At 53.2% G+C, this 22466-nt stretch overlaps 1 protein-coding gene across 1 annotated transcript; it reads left to right on the forward strand.

Annotated features, from left to right (window-relative positions):
• Positions 1-231: 231 nt before the first annotated feature.
• IFITM10 (interferon induced transmembrane protein 10) lies at positions 232-21564 on the forward strand. Its single transcript, XM_058439711.1, has 4 exons — positions 232-519; positions 632-805; positions 1518-1970; positions 15127-21564. The coding sequence occupies exons 1-4, from the start codon at positions 232-234 to the stop codon at positions 15274-15276; spliced, it is 1065 nt and encodes a 354-aa protein (XP_058295694.1). The 3' UTR covers positions 15277-21564.
• The last annotated feature ends 902 nt before the right edge of the window (positions 21565-22466 follow it).

The following is a 22466-nucleotide window of genomic DNA, read 5'->3' on the forward strand; positions in this document are numbered from 1 at the left end:
TGAGAGTCAACAGGCCAGAAGGGCAGGACCCAGGGGCGGGGGTCCCTGGAGGCAGCAGGGCCCAGCGCTGGGGTGGAGCGCCATGGGGAGAGTGGAAAGAGGAAGAGGGTCTCTCTTGGGGAGGCAGATGGGGAGGGTTCCGGGAGCGGCCAGTCTTCCACGGGGCTGGGGGCTCCGCGAGAGGGATGGGGCCGGATGGGGCGGGGAGGAAGGCTCAGTGGGTCCGGGGAGATGGAGGTGGAGCAGGCACCCTGGTCGGAGGCTGTAGGGGTCCCACCCCTGTGGGACCTTGCAACTCCCCAGGGTCGCGGTTTCCGGCCAGGCCCGTGGCCCCCACCCTCCCAGCAGGAGGAGGCGGGAGGCGGGGATGTGGCTATGCCCGCCGCCGCCGCCGCCGCCGCCGTGAGTCAGGCTCTGGGCTGCAGCCGCGCGGCCGGTCTAGCGCTGCGGAGGGAGCGGAGGCGGCGGGGGAGGCAGCGGCGCCGCCGCCGAGCCCCGCGCGCTCCCCACACCCTCAAGGTTGGGCCGCTGGGACGCGGATCAGTGGACAGACAGCGGCCCGCGGGACGGCGGAAGGAGGCGCGCACCGAGGCTCAGGGGGTCCGGCCGCGCGCCGAGGAGTCGCTTGTAGGTGAGGAGGCGCCGTCCGGGCGGCTGCGGCAGACCCGGGTCGGGCTGGGGGCCGCAGAGCCTCGGCCGCAGACCCCCCGGCGCGCGCCGCACGGGAGCTGGGCACGCGGGGTGGCGCAGAGCGCGAGCGACTTGGTGCCTCGTTGGAGAAGTGTTCGTTTCGCAGCCTGTCATTGTGCGTCTGTGTATGGCCCGGGGGTGCGTGGCTCCGGGCAAGTGTGCGCGCTTGGGGTGCCCAGGTTGGAGGTGGGGGGCGGTGCGCACGAGTTGGAGACCCCGCACCTGTGCCGGTTTTCGGTGCTCGTGGCTGAGCCTGCGTCGCCTTGTGTGGGGAGTTGTTTACTCGTCAATGGCTCTGAGCGCGCCCGCGGGTGCGCCCGGGGTCTGGAGAGCCCGCGGTGGAGCCCGTCCGTGGCAGTGCCCGTGGCGGTATCGGGTGTCCGCGGGCGCCGTGGGCAGGTGCTTTGGCCGCTCTGCTAGCTCTGCCGGTTGGCGGCTGAGGCAGCGTCGCTGTGGGTCCGGCGACCCATGTGTGCGGGGTTGTTTGGGGTGCTGGGGCGCTCTGTGTTTTGTAACAGTGTCAGTCTCAGCGTTGGTGTGCTTCGGGGCGGGGGGTGCTGTTGTGCGTGTCAGTGGGTGAGTGTTTGTGCGCAGATGGCAAAGTGATGAAAGCCCCAGGTCCCTGCCAAGGCTGCTGCGAAGGGCTTTGGCATCGTCCGTGGCCGCCGAGGCCTGGGGCGGGTGGGGGAGGCAGGTGGCAGGCTGGCAGCTGGCGGCCCCCGCAGGGATCTCCGTCTCCACTGGGGCTGTTCTCGGGGCTGCCGGGCATGAGGGTGGGTGCTGGCCGGTGGGCCGGGCCCAGCTCGCTCTCACTTTCTCCTCTCCAGGCCCAGGGCCCCGGCCAGTGCCCAGCCCCGCTGGGAGCCCCGGCCAGCACCACGGACGGCGCCCAGGAAGCCCGAGTCCCCCTGGACGGGGCCTTCTGGATCCCGAGGCCCCCCGCAGGTTCGCCCAAGGGCTGCTTCGCTTGCGTGTCCAAGCCCCCTGCCCTGCAGGCTCCAGCGGCCCCTGCCCCTGAGCCCTCGGCCTCTCCCCCGATGGCGCCCACACTGTTCCCCATGGAGTCCAAGAGCAGCAAGACTGACAGCGTGCGGGCTGCCGGCGCGCCCCCCGCCTGCAAGCACCTAGCCGAGAAGAAGACGATGACCAACCCCACGACCGTCATCGAGGTCTACCCGGACACCACCGAGGTGAACGACTATTATCTGTGGTCCATCTTCAACTTCGTCTACCTCAACTTCTGCTGCCTGGGCTTCATCGCCTTGGCCTATTCCCTCAAAGTGAGCCCGGGCGGTGGCAGGGGACAAGGGCGGGCTGGAGAGGTGGTGCCGGCCGGACAGTCCCTGGCTGGCGGCGTTCGGCCCCTCTCCCTCTCAGGGGAGCACACGGGTAGAGCAGGTGCAGCTGAGGGGCCAAAGGATCAAAGGACAGTGAGGGGTCCTGATCGTGGGTCCCAGATAGGTCGGGGTACTGGCTAGGTCTGGGCGGGCAAGGGTCTACCCTTCCCTCTCCCTAGCCATCAGGGCCTGGCTTTCTGCTCGGCCAGCTCAGCGGAACCTGTAGGAGGGGCTGGGAGCGGGGGTTGGGGGGCGTTGCTCGGACTCAGGGGACATGAGACGTAGACCTGGGCAGCAGCCACTTCTCCGTGTACAGGGATGGGGCCAGCATGGGGCTGAAGAGGGCTTGGAATCCTACCCCTATGGAAAGGAAGAGGGGCCACCTTCTTATCCTCCTCACCCGGAGCCCAAGGGCAGGTGCTTACACAGCTCTGCCAAGCCCTGCACAGAGACCAGTCCTGGGTGGCCAGGGCAGCCCAGGGAAGAGGGGTGTAAACAGGTCCTGCACCTCCCCAGCCCCCACCCTGAGAGGGCATGACTTCCAGAATCACCTCAGTGCAGCGAGAAGAGCTGACTGGTAGCAGAGCAGGTGCTGGGCAGACATGACCCTGTCCCCCTGAGGACAAGGTGGAGCAGTAGGGACGGAGATGGTGGGAGGGAGGCTGTGATGGGCTCACAGTGAGGGGGGCAGCCCCGTATAAATGTATCTGGTGCTGGAGCCCTTCCTGGGGAAGGGAGCGTGAGAGTGAGAGCAGGCCCCAGTGCCCTCCTCCCCACCCCCACACACCGGAAGGAAGGGCTTGGCTCACGTTTAGCCCGATCATCACATTTCCCCAGCTCAGACTTGAGTGGCCAAGGCCAGATGTACTCCACCAATGCAGCTGCCCTGCCGGGTGGGGGAGAAGACAGGGGATGCAGGGAGAGAAGAGACTGGGCAGAGGCTGGCTGGGAGGAAGAACGCCTGGCCAGCTTCGCCTCTGCTCCATCCTTGAGCTCGAGCCCCACCCCGCCCGGCATCGCAACTGCGGTCAGCTTTCCCGTCCTGCTCCTGACTCATCATCATTGCCAACCCTTGTGTTGCCCACTGGCACGGGCACCTTCAACCTCGGGCCTGCGGACCCATCCCTGGGCTCTGACACAGGGGCCTGTGTGTGAGCCAGCAACGTGCCAGTGTGTGTACTCACATGTAATTGCATAAGTGGGTGTGTACTGTGAGTGTAACTGTATGTGTGCATGTGAATGCATTGTGTGCATGAGTGTGTACATATATTTTTGTGTGTGCGTGTGTGTGCATGTGTATGAGTGTGTAGGCATGAGTGTATTTGCGTGTGTGTACACGTGCATGCATATGTGTGCATGTGTATGTAATCACGTGGGTGCACATGGTGTGTGTAAATGTGTGTGCACAAGTGTGTGAGGGCGTGTGTGCATGTGTGGTGTATGTATCTGTGTGCATGTGTGTAATTGCATGTGTGTGCAGGGTGTGTAAATGTGTGTGCACAATGTGCGAGGGTATGTGCATGTGTGCTGTATGTACCTGAGTGTGTGCACGTGTGTAATCACACGTGTGTGTGCATGGCACATGTAAATGTGTGTGCACAAGTGTGTGAGGGTGTGTGTGCCTGTGTGTTGTCTGTATGTACCTGAGTGTGCACGTGTGTGTAATCACACGAGTGTGCATGGCACGTGTAAATGTGTGTGCACAAGTGTTTGAGGGTGTTTGTGCCTGTGTGCTGTCTGTATGTACCTGAGTGTGCACGTGTGTGTAATCACATGTGAGTGTGCATGGCACATGTAAATATGTGTGCTCAAGTGTGTGTGAGGGGTGTGCCTGTGTGCTGTCTATACGTACCTGAGTGTGCACGTGTGTGTAATCACACGTGTGTACATGGCACGTGTAAATGTGTGTGCACAAATGTGTGAGGATATGTGCCTGTGTGCTGTCTGTATGTACCTGAGTGTGCGTGTGTGTACTCACACGTGAGTGTGCATGGCACGTATAAATGTGTGTCCACAAGTGTGTGAGGGTGTGTGCATGTGTGCTGTATGTACCTGATGTGTGTATGTGTGTGTAATCGCACGAGTGTGCATGGCACGTGTAAATGTGTGTACACAAGTGTGAGGGTGTGTGCCTGTGTGCTGTATGTACCTGAGTGTGCATGTGTGTAATCACACGTGTGTGGTTCATGTAAATGTGTGTGCACAAGTGTGTGCATGTGTGACGTGTGTATGTACCTGAGTGTGCATGTGTGTGTAATCATATGTGAGTGTGCATGGTATGTGTAAATGTGTGTGCACAAGTGTATGAGAGCATGTGTGCATGTGTGGTGAGTATATGTTTCTGCGTGCGTGTGTGCTCACACGTGCGCACGCGCATGTGTGTAGAAGCAACAAAGGAAAGAGGCCCCTGCAATTGGGGGTCATGCCTCCGACCAGCTCCAGCTGTGGCTCCCCGGACCAATCCTGAGCAGAGAGCTCCAGTGTTGGGGGGCTGTAGCTGCAGCTGGTGGAGCTCTGCCTCCCCTCTCTCTGTGCCCTGCCAACAGCCTGCGGACATGGGTCTGGCTGCCTGGGCTCCTGTCCGGAAGCTGTCCCTCCTCCCGCTTGGCTCAGGCTGTGGCTGGCCGGCTGGCATGGGGCAGGCCCATCTGGCTCGGGTTGTAGGTAGGTCAGGGATTTCTGGATGGTGCCGGGTTTCTGGAGGGGTTGGGGGTGGTGTGAGGTTGGCCCTTCTGAGGGTCAGGGACGGCTCATTACACCTCCTCCCAGGCCTGCTCCTCCTGTGTCCTTCCTGCGGTGGGCGGGGGCAGCCAGGGCAGAGTGGCTTTGGGGCATACCTGGGAGTGGGTGCAAGGTGAGCTGTCTCCATCCTGGGCAGAAGGGAGGACGGAACTGGCTGGCTGTGGACCCTACGCCTGGGAATGCATCCATCTGGTCACCCAGCTGCAGGTCTCCTGACCTGCACCCTACACCAAGGGTACGGGGCGGACCTGGGTTCAGAAGGTCTTGGCTAAAATCCGCGCTCTTGGGACAGACAAGCCATCTTGCCTCGCTGAGCCCCTGTTCCCTCATCTGTTCACAAAACAAATAGAAACAAAACAACATTCAAGCCAGCACACGTGAGCAGGGCGGAGACCCGCATGCAGTGGTATGAACTAGACAGTGTGTCCTTGCCTGCCCCCACGTGTCCATCCACCCGTCCAGCCATCCGTCCACCCCCCACCCACATGGGCCAATTCAGCTCAACGCAGGCTGGATCTGCAGCGCAGAGATTGAAGCCTTATTTTGCACAGCCTGGTGTCCAGGGAAGGCAGAGATACAAAAAGTCAATTCTCCATTCATGCCGCCTCCACACGCTGCCTCCTGATGACCACTGGCTCCCGCGGTCAGCTGGATGATGGCCAAACGTCTCATCTCAGCATCCAAGCCGCGTTTTTAACCCTTCTGGCCTCAGCAGTTCCCCGCCCCGGTCACTCGGCAAATGTGATGTGAGCGATGTGCATGTCCTGGTTTGCAGGTGCACATCCTCAACCTGGAGAGCTTTTGTGAGATCTGGGTCTCTCTTATGCAAAGCCTACAGAGGCAGTCCTGCCCCAGCCACATCTGCTCACCCCAGCCAATCTGTGCCCAAGGCAGAGCTGGCCAACAGATGGGTCAAGACATGTTGGTCTAATGGGTGGGTGGACAGAGGACACATGATGAGATGGAAGAAGCACCACAGTGTTTCAGAAAAGGAATACTTCATTCCCAGTTTGGGGTGAGGCTGGAGGATCTCTAGGAGGAGGCAGCAATTTCACTGGGCCTTGAAGCTTGGTGAGGGGAAAGGTGTTTCAGGCGGGGAAAATGGCATAAACTAAGACACATAGGTGGGGCAGTCTAGGGGGTCGGCAAGGCCCCTGTCCTCAATGGGAAATGGAAGACTTTCCTGGAAGAGTGCCTGAGGCAGTGCGGTGAGGGGTTTGAAAACCTCATGAGGGGCTGGGCTCTCATCTGTAGGAGACGTGGAAGAGAAGGATATGATCAGTGCCATGAAATCTGCAACCAGTGTAGGGGAAGGGGACAAGACAAGCCTCGAGGCAGAAGGTTCAAGTCCCAGTGTGGTGGTCCAGGTGGGAGAGCTTGTGAGCTGGGGATGGGGATGGGAGAGGAGGAACTGGTTTTGGATGTACACACTAGCCCACTCACTCCTTTCTGAATATCAGCATCACACATTTATCTTTCCCATCCTCCCTCCGTCTATCATTCATCCATCTTCCATCCATCCATCCTCCATCCATCTGTCCATCTATCCATCCTCCATTCAGCCATCCTCCATTCAGCCATCCTCCATCTGTCCTTCATCTATCCATCCGTCCGTCCATCCATCCATCCTCCATCCATCTATCCATCTACCCTCCATCCATCTGTCTATCCATCCTCCATTCATCCACCCATCCTCCATCTGTCCATCCTCCATCCATCCATCTTCCATCTGTCCATTCTTCATCTGTTGATCCATCCATCCTCCATCTGTCCATCCATCCATATCCATCCATCCATCCATCCATCTATTCATCCTCCATCCATCTATCCATCCATCCTCCATCCATCCTCCATCCATCCATCCATCCACCCTCCATCCATCCTCCATCCATCCATCCATCCATCCACCCTCCATCCATCCATCCATGTTTCATCCATCCATCCATCTGTCCATCCATCCATCGTCCCTCTGTCCATCCTCCATCCATCTATCCATCCATCCTCCATCCATCCATCCTCCATCTGTCCATCCATCCAACCATCATCTGTCCATCCTCTCTCTGTCCATCCATCCAAACTTATATTCAATTCATCCTCCCACATTCCCTTCAACCCCTCCAAATAGCCACCCAAACTTCCATCCACCTGTGTTCACATATGATCATTCAGGCTCCCCTCCCTGCCCTGCTCTCCCATCCTGTCCCCACCAACCTTATGCATCAACCCACTAAACTATTCATCTAGTCTCACTTTCTCAGTAATTGCCCACTTTCCTTCCCAGCCCTACCTGTCAATAGACCCAAACATCCCTCCATCCTGTGACCTCATATGGCAACACATCTATTCACCCTTCAAGACATCCACCCGCCCTTCCTCCTGCTGCTCCCCTAACTGAGTCACACTCACCCATTCACTGAGTGCCTCCTTCATACTCAGCGTGCCTCAGCTCACCCCATCTGTCAGCACAATCCAGCCACTGTCACTTTCTCTATTCCCTCCCTCCTCATCCACCCTGTCTCTAACTGCTCATGCATCAATTTCTCACGTTCTTTTCCCTCTCATTTTTTTCTTTTCCTTTCTTTTGCCCCACTTTTCGGCCATGCATTCTCCCCTTCTATCCCCTTCATTCTTTCTACCATCCGCCTACCTGCTTTACCAATATAGCTAATCATTCAGCCATAAAATTTCCATTCTCTCTTTGTTTCCTCTCAGGCATGTGTCCACCCACCCCACCATTCATCTCATTGCCCATCTGGCCTTCCAGGCACAACCATCCCGCCTTTCCTTCCTTGGCTTTATTCATGTATCCTGTTCACGTGCCTCCAAGTTGAGTGGCGTGAGCCTGTCCAGCCTGCTCTAACGAATTATCATAGATTAGTTGGTTTATAAACACTGGGTATTTACTTCTCACTGTTCTGGAGGCTGGAAGTCTGAGATCAGGGTGCCAGCATGGTCAGGTTCTGATCAGGACCCTCTTCTGGGTTGCAGGCTGTCGACTTCTGTGTCCTCATTTGCCAGTAGGGCTAAGGGCCTCTCTGGGGCCCCTTTTATAAGAGTGCCAATCCCACGCATGACCTAATCCTCTCAAGAGCCCCACTTCCTACCATCACTTTAGGGGTTAGCATTTCAATACAGGAATTTGGTGGACAGAAACATTCAGACCCTAACATTGCCCTTTCATCCATTTATATGTCATCCATTCCTGTGTTTCCTCTCCCCTGTTCCTCCAGTGACCTGTTCCATCCATCTCTATAGCCAGAGCCAGTTCCTCTCTGTACCCACATCTACCCACCCCCACTCTTTTTCCTTCACACATTCACCCATCTGTCATCCACCAATATTCAGTCATAGAAGAACTGCCTGGCCACCTAGCCCTCAATTCATCATCAGAATGTCCTTCCATTTTCCTTCCTTCCTTCCTTGCTTCGATGGACTCACCCAACTCCCAGCCGTCAGCCTGTTCTCTCTCCCGCTCTCCACCTCCCTCTTCTCTACCCATCCAGCACCATCCATCACCCCTGCACCCACATGGCTGCCCCATCTTCCATGCTCCACCTCTGCTTGTGCTTTTCAGCCCATTCCGCCATCCAGCACCCTTGTGCCCCCTTTGCCTTCCCTGCTTCTTGACCCACTCTTCTCAGGCCCCTTTCCTAATTGCTTTTGACTGCCTAACCTTCTGACACTGCAGGGCTCCAGGGCTCAGCCCTCCATCCTCTCCTTCCTTCATGTTCACTCCCTTGGTGCCCCATCCAGTCCCATGGTTTTGGTATTAGGCCATTCTTGCACAGCTGTAAAGAAATACCTGAGAGAGAGTAATTTATAAGAAAAGAGGTTTAATTGGCTCATGGTTCGGTAGGCTGTACAGGCAGCATGGTGCTGGTATCTGCTTCTGGGGAAGCCTCAGGAGGCTTCCAGTCATGGTGGAGGGCAAAGTGGGAGCAGGCACCTCACATGGCAAGAGTGGGAGCAAGGGAGAGATAAGGGGGAGGCGCCTCACACTTTTAAGCAACCAGCTCTCAGGAATTCACTCACTGTGGTGAGGACAGCATCAAGCCATGAGATCTACATGCATGACCCAAACACCCCCCGCCAGGCCCTCTCCAACACTGGGGATCACGGCAACATAGATTCGGCGGGGACATGTGTTCATACTATATCAGTTTTAAATGCCATCTTTTTGCTGATGCTTCTCAAATTTATATCTCTGCCCTAGACCTCATCTTTGAACTCCAGACTCACACAAATTGCTATGCCAAGTGTCTGCTATATATCTAAAGGGCATCCCTAACTTGACATGTCAGAAATCGAACTGCTAAGCGAGTCTTCCTTTTGCAGCCTTCTACAACTCCCTGTTCAGTTGATCAAGCCCCAAAAACCTTGAGATCATGTCAAGTTCCATGCTGTTTATCACACTCTACACCTGATCCCAGCAAACACCATCAGCTCCGCCTTCCATGCATGTCCAGGAGCTGGTCAGGTCTCACTACCTTCACCACTGCTGCCCTGGTCCAAGCCACCCTCACCCTCCCCTGGACCATTCAATCCACCTCTCTCTGCCTGTTCAGCTATCTGTTCTTTATTATTTTGAGATGGAGTCTTGCTCTATTGCCCAGGCTGGAGTGCAGTGGCACAATGTTGGCTCACTGCAACCTTCACCTCCTGAGTTCAAGCGATTCTCCTGCCTCAGCCTCCCGAGTAGCTGGGATTACAGATGCACACTACCATGCCTGGCTAATTTTTGTATTTTTAGTAGAGACGGGGTTTCACCTTGTTGGTCAGGCTGATCTCGAACTCCTGACCTCATGATCTGCCTGCCTTGGCCTCCCAAAGTGCTGGGATTACAGGCGTGAGCCACCATGCCCGGCCTCCGCCATCTTCTTAGCACAATGGCCAGCACTACCTCGTTCACATATGTCATATCACATTCATCTTTCCGGCTCTAAATGACTAAAAAGCACCCACAGAGCCTGCACCGTGCTCCTGGCTGGTCTCCTTGGACCATACTTCCTCCCCTTCTCTCTCTGTGATCTGCTGCCCCTACTCTGCACCTAGTCCTCAGAAGCACTGGGCCCTGCACAGAGAGCTCTATATTCCCAGGACATGCCTCCCTGCAGATGAACACATGGCCGAGTCTGTCACGTTCTTCTGACCTTTCCTCAAATATCTCCCACCCCACAAGGTCTTCCTTGGCCACCGAGCTAGACTTGCACCTCCTACAGCACTCTCTGTTCCCCTGAGCCTCTTCAGGTTTCTTTTTAGCACATTGAGCACATTACATGTTTTACTTATTTACTGCGTTTATTTTCTGTATCTTCTCCCTACAATGTAAGCTGTGCAAGGACAGAGACTGTTTTATTCCTTGTGATATACGCAGGACCTAGAACAGCAACTACTCAGAGCAGGCACTAAGCAAATATTGATTGATGATTGATTGATTAATGAATCTGTCTACCCATCTACCATCCAGTGGTCTACACTGTATCAACAACCCTCCTTCCTTTCTATTATCCACCAGTCTTACCCATCCAAAGCACATCATAAATTCATTTATCTACCTGTTCCACCCATTCAGCATATGGATCTGTCCCAGCCATCTAGCATCCATTACTATATCCAGCCATGGACCTGCTCCAGCCATCCAGCGTGCATTCGGAAACCCATCTGTGCACCTGCCCTTCCAGTCTGGCATCCGTTCCTATATTCCTGTAACCACCTGTCCATTCATTCAAATCACGTGAAGTTCCATTCTTTATTTTTTCTTTTCCTTTTTTTTTTTTTTTTTTTTTTGACACGGAGTCTCACTCTGTAGCCCAGGCTGGAGTGCAGTGGCACAATCTCAGCTCACTGCAACCTCTGCCTTCCGAGTTCAAGCAATTCTCCTGCCTCAGCCTCCCGAGTAGCTGGGATTACAGGCGCCTGCCACTGCTAATTTTTTTTGTATTTTTAGTAGAGATGGGGTTTCACCATCTTGGCCAGGCTGGTCTTGAACTCCCGACCTCATGATCCACCGCCTCGGCCTCCCAAAGTGCTGGGATTACAGGTGTGAGCCACTGCGCCCGGACTCCATTCTTTTTATCACACTGCAAGCCTGATCCCAGCAAACACTGTCAGCTCCACCTTCAACACATGTCCAGAAGTTGGCCGGGTCTCATCACCTTCTCTGCCGCTGCCCTGGTCCAAGCCATCATGAACACGTGAACACACATTTTCGTGTATTCACCTATTTGCCTGTCTTGCCCACTGAACATGCTCTCACGTAATCCACACATCACCTCCCATCCAGCAGCCATTCACTTACCCACTTACCCAGATGCCCCACCCATGTGGCATACATTTGCATGTCCATCTGTCCACTTGGACATACATTCATATGTTCGTCTGTGCACTTATTACCCCACCCAGCATATACAGACGGTCCCCATCTTATGATGGTTTGATGTATGCTTTTTCAGCTTCACAATGGCAGGAAAGCCATAGGCACTCAGTATGCTCCTCAGCTTACCGGGCTTGTGAAAAACACATCACACGAAAATGCGTATGAAACTTTTAACTTATGACACTTTAAACTTATGATGGGTTTATTGGACTGTAGCCCCATTGTACATCAAGAAGCATTGTATTCATAAATTCAGCTATCTGCCTGTCCCACTCATCCAACGTACATTCTTATATCCATCCAGCCCTCCTCCCCACCCAGCGCAAGTTTCTACATCCATTTCTCTGTCCCATACACACAGTCTCCATCCGTATAACCCCTCAGCTCTATCCACCCACCTTCCCGATCACGGGATCACTCCCCTGCCCTCCTCTTCCCTATCTTCTTTAGCTATGGCCGCCATTTTCCATGCACCCAATACTCCTGCTGCCTCAGCCTCCTGCCCTCCACTCCATCCGCTTTTGACACCCAGTGTTTCATCCTCCCTCTGCCACGTTATTCCTCATTCCAAGTATCCAACAAAGAAATCATGACCAAAAGTTTGTTTTAGGAATTCAGAGTTGTCTTGGTATAAGAAAATCAATAAATATAATCTACCATATTAATGAATTAGAGAAGGAAACAATACATTTATCTTGTGGAAATTCTAATGCAATCATAGACCTCTAATGATAAGATGAGCATTATCCTTCCTGGTACCTTGAGGTCAAGAATGAGACTCAGCAGCTTGTCCTCATCGCTGCTGTCTGGGATCGCTCTGGAATCTTCTTTGCCTCCATGAGAGGAGCTTACTTTGGCCCAGGCACTCTGGTGGAGTTTCACATCCATCAATTCATTAAGCCTTTCCCACAACCCTGGGAGGCAGCGCTGTTGTCATCTTCATGTTACAGATGAGGAAATGAGCAGAAGAGTGAGTTGTTAGCTGGCCTAAGGCTGCACAGTCTATGACCTGCAGAATCAGGATTGAAATCCAGTCAGTGTTTCTGCATCTATGCTTTAACCTCTATGCTGTGCTGTCTAGGAATAGACTGCAAGGAGGAAATAGAACTACTAGTATTTGCTGTAGATATGATTTATTATTAAGAACATGTGGTCAATTAGTACAATATGATAGTTTAGCTGGATACAAAATCAGTTAGACATACAATTTTAAAATATACTTTTACATTATAATAAAAAGCAAAATAAATAGACTAAGACTAAGTCTAACAAAAGATGTCATAGCTCTTTCTGGAGAAAGTTGTACAACTTTATTTTAGCAAAGGCATCAAATAAGACCTCAATAAGTGGGTGACACATTCAGTCCTTATAAAGGAATACAAATTTCAATGCAGATGTAGTTTCCTCCAAAACTACTAGCATAAGAACCCGATGAGAGCATAGACTTTCTTCCTGCCTCCTTCCTTACCCTGATTCCTCAATACTTGCTTCTTCCCATCTTCAATCTCTCCATTTTGATAGCATGTTCTGTACAATTTATCTTCCAAGTCACCTACTTGCCCACTCGCCCTTGTTCCCTCCCTTCCCTTCCCTCTCCAACTTTTTTTCCAGCTCCACTCCATTGACTCCACTCCATCTATTCAACTCACTCCCCTCCATCCACTCTATCCATTCCATTCACTCCACTCCATCCATTCCATTGACTCCACTCCATCCATTCCATCCACTCCACTCCATCCACTCCATCCATTCCACTCACTCCACTCCATCCACTCCATCAATTCCATGGACTCCACTCCATCCATTCCATTCACTCCACTCCATCCAAGCCATCCTACTCCATCCATTCCACTCCATCCACTTCACTCCATCCATCCATTTCATCCACTCCACTCCATCCATTCCATCCACTCCACTCCATCCATTCCATCCATTTCACTCCATCCATTCCATCCACTCCACTCCATCCATTCCATCTGCTCCACTCCATCCATTCCATCCGCTCCACTCCATCCACTTCACTGCATTCACTCCATCACTCCACTCCACTCCATCCATTCCATTCACTCCACTCCATCCGTTCCATCCATCCACTTCACTCCATCCACTCCATCCACTTCACTGCATTCACTCCATTGATTCCATCCACTCCACTCCATCCACTCCACTCTATTTCACTCCACTGCATTCACTCCATGTACTCCATCCATCCACTCCATCCATCACTCCATCCACTCCATCCATCCACTCTACTTCACTCCATCCACTCCATCACTCCACTCCACTCCATTCATTCCATTCACTCCACTCCCTCCATTCCATCCACTCCACTCCATCCATTCCATCCACTCCACTCCATCCATTCCATCCACTCCACTCCATCCATTCCATCCACTCCACTCCATCTCCATCCGTTCCATCCATCCACTTCACTCCATCCACTCCATCCACTTCACTGCATTCACTCCATTGATTCCATCCACTCCACTCCATCCACTCCACTCTATTTCACTCCACTGCATTCACTCCATGTACTCCATCCATCCACTCCATCCATCACTCCATCCACTCCATCCATCCACTCTACATCACTCCATCCACTCCACTTCACTCCATCCACTCCATCACTCCACTCCACTCCATTCATTCCATCCACTCCACTCCCTCCATTCCATCCACTCCACTCCATCCATTCCATCCACTCCACTCCATCCATTCCATCCACTCCACTCCATCCATTCCATCCACTCCACTCCATCCATTCCATCCACTTCACTCCGTCCATTCCATCCACTTCACTCCACTCCACTCCATCCATTCCATCCACTCCACTCTATTTCACTTCACTGCATTTTGCCCCACTTCATTCCATTGCATTCCACTCCACTGAATTGCATTCTCTCTTTCCCTTCCCCACTCCCTCTATCTTCTTTTTTCTCTCCTCTCCCTTTGTTCTTTCCACTATTCTGCCTTCTCCATCCATCCACCCAGAGGCTAATCCATTTATGCTTCCATTCTTCCACTCAATTATGCACCCATCGCCCTGACCACCTATCCATCCCCTGTCTGTCCACTCTTCCGACCTGGGTCTCCTGTCCACCTGCCTAACCTGCGCACTGAGGGATCCAGGCATTAGTCAGCCCCAGTATCTACTGTCCACCTTCCTTCTTTCAGCCCAGCTCCAATCTACTAAGGCAAAGACTTTTTGCCCCTTCCTCTCTTCCTCTCTTCCCATTCTCCTTCTCTTCCTCATCCTAGAACTTGGTTTCTTCTTACAGCAAACATGCACATATTTGTGGAGGTGATAGAAGGAAAGAGTGCTGAGGAGGGGAGGGCCCTATAACTCATTCTGAATGAATGTTGCTTCTTGGAAATGAGTCCAGCTCAGTCCACTGCCTCCCCAAGGCTTCCTGAGTGCCAGCCCACTCCCTTTACCTTAATATCCCTCCCCAAAGGCCCTGGAGACTGCTGTCTCTCCTGCCAATGCACAACGCTCGTCCTCAGGGCATCCCAGTTAATTTTAAATGAGGCAGAACCAATCAAATTAGGAAACAGTTGTGTCGCCCCATCCTCCAATCATATTCTCTCTGAGGCCAACTTCTTTTATTTTAATCATTTAAAACTTGCAAAACAGAAAAAACAAAGAATTTCTTTATATCCTTCACCCAGTTGCCCCAATTTTTTAACATTTTACCATATTTGCTTTTCTCTCTCTATATAAATACATCTTACCTACTGTATAAACCAGTTGAGGGTTGAGAGGTTTCAGACATGATGCCCCCGTGCCCCTAAGTTCATCAGTGTACAGTGCCCCAGGGCAGGAACATGTTCCTATAGAACCATCGTTCATTCGTCAGCTCTCGGAAACAAGGCACTGATATTGTGCTGAGCACTGTGGCACCGGCCCTGCTGGGCTCCTGGATGCTCCGAGGCCCTACTCCCTGGCTGACTGCCCATTTCCTGTCCTCCTCCCGGCTTCAGGTGCGAGACAAGAAGCTTCTCAATGACCTGAATGGAGCCGTGGAGGATGCAAAGACGGCCCGGCTGTTCAACATCACCAGTTCTGCCCTGGCAGCCTCCTGCATCATCCTCGTCTTCATCTTCCTGCGGTACCCCCTTACCGACTACTAAGGCCCACCAGGCACGGCCGCTGGCGGAGACAAGCACTGAGACATGTTTATTCTCATGGTCCCTGAAACGCAGGATCCCATGAGGTTGCGGCAGGGCAGGGCTTCTTGTCCTGGGGCCCCCTTGAGCTGTGAACTGGGCAGCAAGGCCATCAGAAGCTGAGTACAGCAAGGGGGCAGTGAGCTTGGCCCTCAGCCCACCCCCTCCGCCTCCTGGCCTCCGCCCTTCCTGTGTCTAGGGCCTGGGGGCTTCTCCCCTTGCTGCTGCACCCTGGCTTCCAGTGTCTGTGTCCCTGCCCTCACGTGCCCCTTCCCAGGCTCCTGGGGCCCCTTGGACCTGACACCTAGCAGGAAGGGCTTATGCAAAATTGTCCCAGGATGAGAGGACTCACTCTATGCTCCCCGACCCTGCCTCCTCCATGCTGTGACCCCGCTCAGAGCCCTTGTGTCTGTGAACTTTCAATGAAATACCCAAGCAGCTCTAGCCCAGCCTTCTACTTTGTGTCCCTGGCAGGGCCTGGAGAAGTCTGGAGGCTTTGCAAGCCTCCTTCAGGAGCTGCCTGGTGGTCAGGGCCCCTGGTGCTGTGTCCCAGCAGACTGCAGGAGACTATCTGCTCCATCACAGCTGTGCCAGATGGTGAAAGGGAGGGTGGGCATTTGGTGGAGGTACCCCAAACTCGAGTCGCTTAGAGGGTCAGGCAGCCTCCTGGGGGGATGCAAGGGGGTAGGGCACAGCCTCGGCTGCCTGCATTGGCCAAATCAGAGCAAAGGAAACCACAAATTCACTCAGAAGGAAGCAGCAGGCAGAGAAGATAGACCCCTGGCTAACCCCTGTCCCTCCTGGAGGGCTCTGGTACCCAGGCAGGCCCCTTTACCTCTCTCGTGCCCATCTCCTGAGCTGTAAAATAGGAAAATGGCCTTTCACTTCTACAATCACTGTGAAAATGAACTGAAGATGCCATTCAAAGGCCGAGGCCAGCGCCCTGACGGCCCACGGCATGTGCAGTCCGCAACGTGGGAGGCAGGATGCAGGGATGGGCTCTGCCCCTTGGAACTCAGGCATAGTCATGGGGGTGCCAGTCAGCCCTGAAGACAAGTCTGATGAGGGCGTGCTAGGAAAAGCGCAGGGCGTCGGCGAGGCACACGAAGGAGGCAGGGAGGTGAAGATGGAGAAGAAGCCGAGGCAGTGGCCGTGGGTGTGGAGCCTTGCGCCGTGGGGGCCCAACTGGTCTGGGAAACCTCAGGAAATCCCACAGCACAGGTGCACAGTGGGAAGGACTCGCTATCCCGTGGGAAGGCAGGCAAACTTTCCCAGGGAAGGGGCATGGCCGTGTGCCTCATGTTTTGGGAAGCTTGTGCCCCCTGGGGTAGCGAGGCCAGCTTGGAGGGAAGCCCAGTGGACAGAGGTGGATGCAAGTGGAGGGAGCTGAGCCTGGGCTGGGGCTGGCGGCAGAGGGCTGGACAGCAGGGCACCTGTGTGGCAGCTGTGCAGGCAGTGGGGTTGACTGGTTTAGGAGGTAAGGTGGGGGAGAAGCCCGGAGGACTCCTGTCCCTTGACTTGGACAGCCCAGTGGAGAGGGCTGTGTACCAACAGCAGGAAACCAGGGAGAAGAAGATGTTGGTACTCTGAGATGCCAAGCAGAGAAGAGGAGAGCCCTCTGGGCTGGAGACGTGGGGTGCCTCGGAAGGGAGGACTTTGAGCAGCGGCAGATGGGACAGACGCAGGGGACAGGGCACAGCCGTGGCAGGAGTGCAGCGAGCAAGATTCTGCTGACAGTCCTGACCCAGAAACCTGCAGAGGAAGGGAGGGTGGCCAGTACCTGCCCATGGGCCTGGGGTGCAGCCCAAGCGGAGGTGGAGGGGGTGCTCAGGGAAGAGGGCAGGGGAGTGTGTGACCTCAAAATGGGAGGGCTTGGGGGTCAGAGTTGGGAGAGGGGACAGGGTGGGGACCATGTGGGACTCTTGAGCACCGACCCTTGACCCCAGGCAGTGGTGGGATGGGAGGGCAGGAGGCAGTGGGCTGTGAGGCTGATGCGGGGCTGCACGGAGCTGTCATTGAGCCTCTTGGAGGATGGTGGGAGAAGTGCCAGGGGCGGCTGAACGCCTTGCCGAGCCTGTGGGCAGCCTGCCTGGTTGTGGGCACTTCGGATGCTTGCACCATTAGACCCAGAGGCTTCCTGGACGAGCCTGGGCCGGAAGATGATGGCAGAGGCTGCTGGGCCTTGGAAGAGAGAGGGTCCTGGTTTCTAGTTCCTGGGGCACCTAGGGGACACCTGGGTCCTGTGCCATGAGGTCAGCTAAGGCCGACCCCAGTGTCCAGGTGTCTCCCATGTTATGCCTGGGAGGGAAGAAAGTAGAGGGGCAAATGCTTTCTTTGCCTATTTTCCTTAAACCTTTGGTGCCAGTGCTGGTGGCTGCCTGGGACAGGGGCCAGGAGGAAACACACCTGCATTAGGGAAGCCCTCAGCCAGCTTTTCCCTGGGATGTGCCTGTGCCTGGCTGGAGCTTTCTGAGTTCATGTTGGGGAAATGGAACGGTCACCTTCCAGCCAGTAAAGGCATCCCTAGCTCTTGGGATGTTTGTATCCAACTCCGGGCAATGTGGGGCTACAAAGGCCCCTGGCTTCCACACCCTGGGGACCGGGGGAGGGCTGGTGCTCCCGTGGTGGGTGTCCACGGTGAGGTCAGGCCCCCACAGCAGGTGCATTCTCACCCTCAGCAGGCAGGCAAGCAGGCATCAGCTCCGGCACTGGTCTCTGGCTTCGAAGTCTGTGTCTTTGCCTGTCTGTACTCATGCCTGACCTGCTGGCGCTCCCTGTCCACTGCACTCCTCCCGCCTCATTTTTATGTGATTTTGCACAGTGCCTGGCAAACATTTGACATTCAATAAACATTGTATGAATGAAAGAATCAATCCCCCTCTCATTCTCTCTCTGTCCTTCTCCCTGTGTGTCTCCATACATTTGTGTATCTTTTGGAAGTCAGGTGACTTTCCCTGCCCTCCCCTCTCCCCATGCTGCCCTGGTCACTGCCCTTGGGACCCCAGCCCAACAGCCCAGTTTAAAAGGATTGGGACTGGGTTCAGTGGCTCATGCTTATAATCTGAGTGCTTTGGGAGACTGAAGCAGGAGTATTGCTTGTGCCCAGGAGCTCAAGGCTGCAGTGAGCCATGATTGCACCACTCCACTCCAGCCTGGGTGACAGAGCAAGACCCTGTCTCAAATAAATAAATAAATAAATAAATAAAGGATCAAGACTGAGGGGAGTGTAAAGGCTGAGCCTCACTGTGCATCTGTGTGTGTGTGTGCGAGACTGTGTGCATATATGTTGCATGTCCGTGTGACTGTGCATGTGTGTGACAGTGTGCACACGTGTTCATGTGTGTGTGCAGTGTGTGTGCCTGTGTGCTTTTGTCTGTGTATGTGGTACATGTGTATGTGACTGTGTGCATGTATGTGTTGTGTGTGACTGCATGTGTGACTATATGCATGCATGTATTATGTGTACATGTTTGCATGTATGTGACTGTGCATGTTTGCATGTGTGTGACTTCATGTGATGAACACGCTGTGTGCATGTGTGTGACTGTGCATGTGTGTGTTGTGTGTACAAGTGTGTGCATGTGTGACTGTGTGCCTGTGTGTAAATGTGCTTTGTGTGATTGTGTGTGACTGTGCATGCATGTGTATGTGTTGTGTGTACCTGTGTATGCATGCGTGTGGATGTGTTATGTGTGCATGTTTGTGACTGTGTGCATGTGTGTGACTACGTGTGTGAGTTGTGTGTACATGTGTGTGCATGTGTGTGGCTGTGCATGTGTGTATATGTGCTGCATGTGGCTGTGTTCATGTGTGTGTGACTGTGCATGTGTGTATTGTGTATATGTGCATATGTGTGACTATGTGCACGTGTGTGTGTTGTGTGTGCATGTGTGCATGTATGTGACTGTGCATGTGTGTATTGTGTATATGTGCTGTGTGTGGCTGTGTGCATGTGTGTGTGACTGTGTGCATGTGTGTATTGTGTATGTGTGCTGTGTGTGGCTCAGTGCATGTGTAAGATGTGTGTGCATTGGGAAGGAGGTGCTATAGGGTCATCCCCCAGTCTCCTTTCCCATGACCACAGTGGACCAGAGCTCTCCAGGCTCCCCTGCCCTTGCCAAGCCACTGCCCATTCCAGCAGGTGGTGGAGCTTGATGCCGCTTCTCTAGACATTGGAAATCCGCATAACATTCTTTCCTAATTGCATGTACTCAGCTGTCCCATGGGGGCTTTAGAGACCAGGAATATATGCTCCCTGGGGTCCTCCTGCTCCCATAGCATGCAGCTGACTAGCTCAGATGGATGGGGGCACAAGGGGCCAGGGAAGTCTCTGACCCCCCCAAACCACAGGGCCCACTGAGGCAAGCTCCATCGCACTGGACCTCAGGATGAGAGGAACTGCCCTTGACAGGGACTGGGCAGAGAGGGGAACTGTTCTGAGACAGAAAAGGGACAGGAATCTCCTCCCCACCCCTATTTCACATCCACCTGCTGAGCTGGAGGCTTTGCAGGGGTGGTCAGGGGCGGCTTGCAGCCAGGACAGGAGATGTGCTCCTGGGAGTCTGGCCAGAGAAGCTATGATGGTGGAAGAGGCAGAAGTAGTCACTGGAAACAGCATCTGAAAATGGCCCACAGCTGATAAGCTCCATGAACCCACTAATTTGAGACCAGTGAAGCCCACAGGATAGAACAGTAAATCCCCGGCTGAGTACATCACAGCGAAACTGCACAGCACCAGAGACACAGAGGAAAATGCCTTCAAAGCAGCCAGAGAAAATCGATTATTTTCAAAGCAGTAACGATGACTTTAAGCCAAAAATAATGGGCTGTTCATGACCTATGGAAAAGAAAGGATTTCTTTAAACAAAAGCTTCTTAAATGTGAAATATGACGCACAGAATAGTGCCCAAAGTCAGTTAAAAGTAAATGTACAGCTTGATGAATCTTCACAAAGCAATCACCCATCAATTTAGCCATAAAATATCAAGAAAGAGCACTTTGTCCAGACCTCTGGACAGGGGGTCCTTCTGACCGCCCCTTCCTTCCCAGCTGGGACCCACCACCCTGACTGATCAACACCCAGCAATCAATTCCAAGTCCTTGTGTACATTTTTACAACCTAAGAGTGCATCCCTTAGCGCCGTCATCTGTTAAACAGGCTCCTGACTTTTGGAAATTTTTATGAATGGAACTGGGCCATGCACTCTTTTGTGCTTGGTGTTTTGCGCTGAGTCACCCCCCAGGGATTCACTGGGGTGCTTATGAATTTTCATTGCAGCCTGACATCCATTGCATCATGTACCACAGTGTACATATCCATTTTACCACCGACGCACGCTTGGGCCGTTTCCGTCTTGGCATTTAGGGGCACCACTGCTGCGAGCATCCTTTTGCGTGCTGCTTGGGGCCCCCAGAGCCCATGTCTTAGTGGTGGGATTGCCGAATTATGAGGTTTGCCGGTCCTCCACCTCAGCAGGCGACGCCCGCCCTCCAAGGTGGCTGTGCCTCCCCCAGCAGTGTGTGTTCCCACCGTTTCATCTCCTCCCCAGTGCACCTGCTGTCAGTCTTTTTTTTTTTATTTTTTTTAATTTTTGCCACTTAGGGGAACACGCGGTAGTATCTGGCAGTGGTTTTGGTTTGTGCTTCCCAGATGGGTGAGGAAGTCGAGTGTCTTTTCTGTGCACGGACTGGCCATTTGGTTTTCCTGTTTGTGAAATGACTATTTCAGTGTCTTGACCATTTCTTTCCTACTGGGCTGTCAGTTTCTCCGTGATTCTAGGGGTTCTCTCAGGACAGCGTGTCCACGTCCTCTGATGGTTCTACGCAGTGCAGATAATTTCTTCTGCTCAGAGGCTTTCCTCTTCGCTCTCCTAGTGGCATCTTTTTATAGACAGAAGTTTCCAATTTTAACATAGTCACAATTACCAACATCTTCCATTTGGTTACTGCTTTTCTCTGCAAGACACAAATAGAGTGATCACAATGAAAAACGACGCATTTGACAAATCTGAGTACAGGTTGGGCAACTTCTGGGTTGCTGGGAAGGTTCCGTTTTCTGATGCTGGTGGTGGTTGCATGACTATTTGCTTTATGAAAGTCATTAAGTTGTATATTTATGCTTGATGTAGTTTTCTGTATAATATTTATGTCTTTTATATATTGCAGTATTATGCATAAATGCCACCAATGGGAAATAACTCAAATGTCTACTGACATATTTTCATATGCATATGAAAATAAAATAAGTAACTATGCACATATTTGGGTTCAAGTAATATCTGCGAGAGAAATTATCCTTACATTTATTCATAAATAATTCCAATGCATAGAATAGAATATCTCCAGAAGAAAACTGGCTCTGGGAAGGGCAAGTGAGCAGTGGTGATTAGTAATTTTTATTGTGGACTAAGCTGCACAGAGAGGAGAATGTGGGGGCATCCCTGTGGGGAAGGCACTCGAGGAGGAGGGCAGGAGACTGGGCATGGAGAGGAGGGGCTGCAAGGAGGGGGCCAGAGCCATGCATGATGAGAAGGGCATATGCAGGGAGATGGGCAGTGGCAATGGGAGGGAGGTGGTTACACCCAGAGGGTCAGTAAAAGAAGTAAAGATATTAAAGCTAATGGAAGTCCACTTTCTCACTGTGGGCAAAGAGAGTGACAAATATTGAAAGGGATGAAACTAGAACGCAGCCTGCGGTGTTGGATTGGAGTTGGAGGAATCCATTTATTCTCCAGCTCCTTCCTCTAAGAGGCTCTGGAAGCAGCAACCCCCCAGTGGCAGACCCTGGCCCCTAAATACCACTCACCACCCACAGGACCTGGGGCTCCCTGGGGAAGCAGTTGATTCCAGGTTGAGACAGGTCAGGGACAGGATGAGCCAGGGCGAGGACATGCAGAAAACATGCAGAAGTCGCTTCCCACTGGCCACGCCATGGGACAACTTGAGCATCAAAGCCAATAATGTTAGTCAAGATTACAGTTTATTGCATAAAATAGGAACCCGAGTTTAATACACTGATGTTAATACATCAATAAACTGGTAGTTGAACAACCACAGGGATCTTTAGTTCCAAAGAGACTTCCTGAAGAGTCATCACAATCACAAAGAAACTTTATGACTTTATGCCTTCAGAGGTAAGTTTACAGGTGGGGAAG

The sequence above is a fragment of the Hylobates moloch genome, unplaced genomic scaffold (genome assembly GCF_009828535.3).
Source record: "Hylobates moloch isolate HMO894 unplaced genomic scaffold, HMol_V3 SCAFFOLD_5, whole genome shotgun sequence".
NCBI lineage: Eukaryota > Metazoa > Chordata > Mammalia > Primates > Hylobatidae > Hylobates > Hylobates moloch.

Excerpts from the sequence above, each read along its gene's own strand:
- IFITM10 (XM_058439711.1), top strand. The coding sequence starts at position 232 with ATGGAGGTGGAGCAGGCACCCTGGTCGGAGGCTGTAGGGGTCCCACCC. Across the intron at positions 520-631 it reads GCGCTCCCCACACCCTCAAG|GTGAGGAGGCGCCGTCCGGG; the intron begins GTTGGGCCGCTG and ends AGTCGCTTGTAG. Across the intron at positions 806-1,517 it reads TCGTTTCGCAGCCTGTCATT|GCCCAGGGCCCCGGCCAGTG; the intron begins GTGCGTCTGTGT and ends TCTCCTCTCCAG.